Raw genomic sequence first — 6,935 nt, 5'->3', positions numbered from 1 at the left:
CACGTCAGATCTGTACAATTGGAAGAACCAGAATCCTTCCTTTTCCCAAGCCCCGGAGGAGGTAATCAACTTACTAGAGTCAGTCTTCTATACCCATCAACCTACTTGGGACGACTGCCAGCAACTCCTCCGCGTCTTGTTTACGACGGAGGAAAGGGAAAGAGTAAAGGCAGAGAGCAAAAAGGAGGTCCGAAATATTCGCGGTGAACCAAGCACTGACGCAGGGGAAGTGGAGGCCCAGTTCCCCTCTGGCAGGCCTGATTGGGACCCCAACACCCCGGGAGGGGAGGCCAATCTGAATCAATACCGCCAGATCCTCTTACGGGGGCTACGGGCGGCGGCCAGAAAGCCGACTAATCTCTCTAAGATAACCGAGGTCCGGCAGGGGCCAACGGAAAGTCCTACGGCCTACCTGGAACGACTATATCAGGCCTACCGGACCTGGACCCCCATAGACCCTGGGAGTCCTGATAATCAGGCAGCTATAGTAATTCAATTCGTGTCGCAGTCGGCCCCAGATATCCGAAAAAAAGATTCAAAAAATGGATGGGTTTCAGGGAAAGCCTCTCTCTGAGCTGGTAGCCATAGCCCAGAAGGTTTTTGACCAACGAGAGGACCCCACCAGAACAACTTATGAATTAACCCAAAAAATGGCGAGGGTCCTCCTAGCTCGAGAGGAACATTCAGAGAATAGGCGACGGGGAGGCAGGTCAGGTCAGAAGAGGCTGCCCCTGGGAAAGGACCAATGTGCCTACTGCAGGGAGAATGGGCACTGGAAACGGGACTGTCCCAAGTTAAAAGGGGGCGCAGCTCCGGTCCTGGTAGAGGAGGAGACTCAATAGGGCCGTCGGGGTCCCTCAGCCCTCCAGGAACCCAGGCTAAAGTTAAAAGTCGGGGGGCAATTGATTGATTTTCTGGTTGACACAGGGGCAACCCATTCAGTAGTGCAGAAACCCGTTGGTCCAATGACAAGGGATACGGTGACTATTGTAGGGGCCACCGGGGCCACGTGCAGGTACCCTAAATCGGAAGGTCGAATTGTTGATCTAGGGAAGGGATTGGTAACACACTCCTTCCTAGTTATTCCCGAATGCCCTGACCCCCTGTTGGGACGGGACCTCCTGCACAAGTTAAGGGCCACCATTATATTCCCCGAAGCGGGGACCCCTGAAATTAGAACTGAAGGCAAGTTACTGCTGTCCTCACCCTTGGTGGAGGAGTATCGTCTGTTCACTGAACAACCTGCACAAAACCTCGCCCTCTTAGATTTATGGAGGGAGGAGATCCCCGGAGTATGGGCAGAATCGAACCCTCCGGGACTCGCTACTACCCAGGTCCCCGTGCATGTCCAGCTTACCAGCACGGCCCTGCCGATCAGAATAAGGCAATACCCTATAAGTCTGGAGGCTAGAAGGAGCCTCAGGGGGAGTATTCGGAAATTTAAGGAGGCAGGAATATTGAAACCCGTCCACTCCCCTTGGAATACCCCCCTCCTACCCGTCCGGAAAACTGGGACCTCGGAATACCGCATGGTACAGGACCTGAGGGAGGTGAATAAGCGAGTGGAAACCATACACCCCACTGTTCCCAACCCTTATACCCTCCTCAGCCTTCTGCCACCTGACCGAACCTGGTATTCGGTCCTAGATCTTAAGGACGCATTCTTCTGTATACCTTTGACTTGTCAATCACAGCTCCTGTTTGCATTCGAATGGATAGACATGGAGGAGGGGGAGTCGGGCCAATTGACCTGGACCAGACTGCCCCAGGGATTTAAGAATTCCCCCACCTTGTTTGACGAAGCTTTGAGTAGAGATTTGCAGGGATATCGATTTGACCACCCAACAGTAACGCTCCTCCAGTACGTAGACGACCTTTTGATTGCCGCCGGGAGTCGAGATGAATGCCTCCAAGCTACCAGGGACCTGCTGGTCACTCTAGGATCAATGGGGTACCGCGTGTCAAGCAGCAAGGCCCAGCTGTGCCAGGAGGAGGTCACTTACTTGGGATTCAGGATCAAGGACGGGACCAGGACGTTGGCCCAGAGCCGGGTCCAGGCCATCCTGCAGGTCCCAGCCCCGAAGACCAAGAAGCAGGTACGAGAGTTCCTGGGCACGGTCGGCTACTGCAGGCTCTGGATCCCCAGCTTCGCGGAGTTGGCACAACCCCTATACGCCGCCATCCGAGGGGCCGATGCCCCCCTACGATGGACCAGTACCGAAGAGGAAGCCTTCCAGCGGTTGAAAACGGCCCTGCTGCAGCCACCTGCTCTGGCCCTACCCGACCTGGACAAGCCCTTCCAGCTTTTTGTAGACGAGGCAGAGGGTGTTGCCAAGGGGGTGCTCATGCAGACTCTCGGCCCCTGGAAGAGACCAGTGGCGTATCTCTCCAGGAAACTGGACCCCGTGGCCGCCGGATGGCCCCGCTGTCTGCGGGCCATTGCAGCCGCCGCCCTCCTGTCCAAGGAAGCGTCGAAGTTAACCTTCGGGCAGAGTTTGGAGATCACCTCGTCTCACAACTTGGAGGGTCTCCTGCGCACGCCCCCGGACAAATGGCTGACCAATGCTCGAGTAACCCAATATCAGGTCCTGCTCCTGGACCCACCCCGGGTGATCTTCAAGCAAACTGCGGCACTTAATCCCGCAACCCTGCTGCCAGCAACTGACGACTCCTTGCCCCTGCATCACTGCGCGGACACCCTGGATGCCCTAACCACCACCCGCCCGGATCTGACCGACCAACCCCTTGCCGACGCTGAGGCCACGCTCTTCACTGATGGGAGCAGTTACGTGAAGGAAGGCCTGAGGTATGCGGGGGCGGCCGTGGTGACAACGGACTCCATCGTCTGGGCTGAGGCACTCCCGAAAGGGACGTCGGCCCAGCGGGCTGAACTTATAGCCTTAACCAAGGCGCTGGAATGGAGCAGGGGTAAGACTGTGAACATCTACACCGACAGCCGTTATGCGTTTGCTACCCTGCACGTACATGCAATGATCTACAAGGAAAGGGGACTGCTGACTGCCGGGGGCAAGGCCATCAAAAACGCCTCTGAAATTTTAGCTCTTCTAACGGCCATCTGGCTGCCAAAGCGTGTCGCCGTCATCCACTGCAGAGGACACCAACAAGGTGAATCGTTGGAAGCATTGGGAAACCGGCTGGCTGACAAGACAGCCCGGGAGGTCGCTAAGAAGTCACCGGCAATTCAGGCCTCCCTGTGCGACTCGCCCCGTACCCCAGTTGACTGGGTCCCAGTGGACACCCCACAATATACAAAAGAGGAAGAGGCTCTCGGCCAACGGCTTGGCGGAACCACTGACTCGACCGGCTGGTGGCGACTCCCTGACGGGCGGATCCTACTCCCAAAAGCAGTAGGGAGGCGGGTAGTCGAGCAGACCCACCGTGCTTCCCATCTTGGGGAATCCAAACTGGCCGCGGTCATACGAAAGCACTACCTCATCTGTGGCATCTACGGGGCAGTAAAAGACGTGGTGCGCAGGTGCGAGGCCTGCGCTCGGGTAAATGCACAATCCGTCCCTACCAGCTCGGCCGAGAACGTCCGCGACCGAGGACTGGCCCCCGGGGAACATTGGGAAATTGACTTTACCGAGATGACTCCGGCCCGGGGCGGCTACAAGTATTTGTTGGTCCTGGTGGATACCTTCTCCGGATGGGTGGAGGCTTACCCGGCGAAGGGGGAAACGGCTCAGATTGTCGTCAAGCACCTGGCAAATGATCTAGTCCCGCGATTTGGACTGCCACTTCGTATTGGGTCTGACAATGGTCCGGCTTTTGTCGCAAAGATAACTCAGCAGCTGGCCTCCGCGCTCCGGATCACCTGGAAACTACACTGTGCGTACCGGCCCCAGAGCTCTGGGCAGGTGGAAAGGATGAATCGGACTTTGAAAGAAACTATCACCAAATTAAAGATGGAAACTGGGGGTGATTGGGTCGCGCTTCTCCCCCAGGCCCTCCTCCGGGCCCGGTGCACACCAGGGAGGGAAGGCCTGTCCCCCTTTGAGATTGTCTATGGTCTGAGGCCCCCCCTGGTGCCCCGAGTCGGCCTTGACCAGCTTGCCGAAGTCACCCATCGGTCTTTGCTTAAGTCCTTACAGGCGCTGCAGGCTACGCGGTCCCTCGCCCGGACGACCTTGGCAGATCAGCAACCTGGGGCAGAGGTCCATCGAGGAAGGGAGCCCCTCTTCCATCCTGGGGACCTTGTCTACGTAAAGAGACTCGACCCCCGGCAGCTCGCTCCCCGCTGGGACGGGCCCTTCACTGTCGTTTTGAGCACTCCCACTGCCGTGAAGGTAGCTGGTAAGACCCCGTGGATCCACCACACCAGGTTGAAGGGTGCCCCAGAGTGCAGTGGAACATGGGGGATCGATCCTGCCTCCACCCCTCTCAAGTTAAAACTCTCCAGACGTTTGTCATAACCTTGTTCGGAGTCTGCTGTCTCTCTGGGGTTCTGGGGGGCCTCGGGCCCCCCCCTAACAAAGAGGCACTGATAGCGGCCCTGTGGGGACCCCCCTGTAACTGTCGAGGGGGCGTCCAAGAAACCGTACCCACCACCTATACGCGATCAGTTACTTGTGGCGGCTCGACGGCTTACCTAGTGTACAACAGGGGAGTGGGTGGAGGATATCATCAACATTGGGTATGCACTCGCCGACCTAAGGTACTACTGTCCCCGGACGGTCGACCTGGGCCCTGCCCAACGGCATGCCAGGTCACCTCCCAGATGCACTCCACTTGCTATAGCGCGGCCCAGCAGTGTAACCACACGGACGGGAGGGTCTATTTGACTGCCGTCCTACAGAGAACTTACAGTGGCTCCTTTGGGGGAGAAATGGACCACTCCAAATACGCCCAGGCCTCCTGCACGGGGACCGTCGGTCAGCCCGTCTGTTGGCCACTCCGGGCCCCCCTCCACATCTCTGATGGTGGGGGGCCGTCCGATCGCGTCCGGGAAGCGCAGGTGTCGGAACGCATGAAGGAGGTAATCCAGATCTTACACCCCTCGATCCGGTATCACCCCCTGGCGCTACCTAGGCCCCGGAGCCCCGGTCTGGACCCTCAGACTGCGGATATCCTCGCCGCCACCCATCAAACTTTGAATGCCACTAACCCTGCGCTGGCGGCAGATTGCTGGCTCTGCATGCCCTTCGGCCATCCTATACCCATTGCAGTGCCCGGGAGCGCGTCCAAAAACGCTTCCGTGTCCGGGCCCGATTCTCCTTACCCCGGAGGAAACTGTACTCACAACCTTCCCTTTCGTGTGCAGCCGCTTTGGGCCCCCCCTGTTCCCTGTTACCTTAGGTCAGGCCCCAACACCAGTATCGCCTTGGACGTAGGCTTCGCCTCTTGTAACTGCTCTCAAACCGTCAATGTCTCCGCCCCACTGTGCCCGGCCCCCGGTCGAGTCTTTGTGTGCGGTGGGAACTTGGCTTTCACGGCCCTTCCCGCCAACTGGACGGGTCTTTGTGTCCAAGCCTCCGTACTTCCTGACATCGACCTTATTCCAGGTGACGAGCCTATTCCACTCCCCAGCCTGGATTATATCGCCGGTAGACATAAGAGGGCCATTCAGTTTCTCCCCCTACTCCTGGGCCTTGGGTTGGCCGGTGCGGGCATGGGAGCAACGGGTCTAGGGGTGTCGGTCCACTCCTACCATAAATTGTCCACCCAGCTCATTGAGGATGTCCAGGCTCTTTCAGGCACCATCCGCGATCTACAGGACCAGATTGACTCCCTTGCTACAGTGGTCCTACAAAACCGGAGGGGCCTGGACCTGCTGACAGCTGAACAGGGCGGGATCTGCCTAGCCCTAAAGGAACATTGCTGCTTCTACGCTAACAAATCCGGGATCGTTCGGGACAAGATCCGCAAGCTCCAGGAGGACTTGGCCGTGCGGCGGCAGGAGCTGGCCAACAACCCCCTCTGGAGCGGCTTCAATGGACTCCTCCCTTATCTGCTGCCACTTCTGGGCCCCTTGTTTGCATTGATCCTTGTGTTGTCTATCGGCCCCTGCCTGTTCAGAACTGGAGCACGTATGCTCCAGGATAGGCTGCAAGCTATTAAAGTCCTGGCCCTGATGTCCCCGTATCAACCAGTGCCCCCTGAGGACCCCTCCCCCGCGTAACCTTGCGTTTGGCTTCTGTACCCACGCTTTGCTGAGCGGTCAAAGATTTGCCCTTCACTGACAAAAAGCAGTGGGGAATGTGAGGCTTGGAGAGGCTTGAGTCTCTACAACTAGACAGACCCCTATCTTGGGCAACCGGGCCAGTAACACAAGGAAGGAACATTTGCATAACCGCTCCTCAGACCCCTATCTTGGGCAACCGGGCCAGTAACACAAGGAAGGAACATTTGCATAACCGCTCCTCAGACCCCTATCTTGGGCAACCAGGCCAGTAACACAAGGAAGGAACATTTGCATAACCGCTCCTCAGACCCCTATCTTGGGCAACCAGGCCAGTAACACAAGGAAGGAACATTTGCATAACCGCTCCTCAGACCCCTATAAAGGGTGTAAAGTTGTGCTCGTGGGTGCTGCCGCTTCCCAAGCCTTACTATAAGGCGGTAGCCCAGATTTAAATCTGCAATAAAGCTGCGACCTGCCCTCTTTGGCGCTGGGCACGTCATCTAAATTTTGTCCGGTTGTCGTGCGATCCAATTTGTTGGTGGGTGGGATCCCGGGCCCTGGAGACCTTGATCAGGTTTCCTTACAACAGCACTCTTCTGTTTCTCTTCAGGACATCAAAAAAAAGGGGTCAGGTGTCTTTTCTAGTGTCAAGGCCTCAGCGAAGAAATAATATAAAGTAAAAGTTGAGGCAAAGGTAGCCAGATATTAACCAAGACACTTAGAGATTAGGATGTAGATAACTAGGGAGCGGTGACCTGAAAGGTGATTGGATGTTGATTACAGGAGAGTGGAA

General features: G+C 57.0%; 1 protein-coding gene across 1 annotated transcript; it reads left to right on the top strand.

Annotated features, from left to right (window-relative positions):
• The first annotated feature begins 211 nt into the window (after positions 1-211).
• LOC119939965 lies at positions 212-6,256 on the top strand. The gene is given in 2 exon segments (XM_038760011.1): positions 212-4,307; positions 5,705-6,256. Coding segments are annotated over 2 exon segments (4,200 nt in total). The 5' UTR covers positions 212-542; the 3' UTR covers positions 6,140-6,256.
• Positions 6,257-6,935: the final 679 nt, after the last annotated feature.

The sequence above is a fragment of the Tachyglossus aculeatus genome, chromosome 18 (assembly GCF_015852505.1).
Source record: "Tachyglossus aculeatus isolate mTacAcu1 chromosome 18, mTacAcu1.pri, whole genome shotgun sequence".
Taxonomy (NCBI): domain Eukaryota; kingdom Metazoa; phylum Chordata; class Mammalia; order Monotremata; family Tachyglossidae; genus Tachyglossus; species Tachyglossus aculeatus.
The sequence above is the reverse complement of the archived record's forward strand: the minus strand, read 5'-3'. Positions and strand labels throughout refer to the sequence as shown.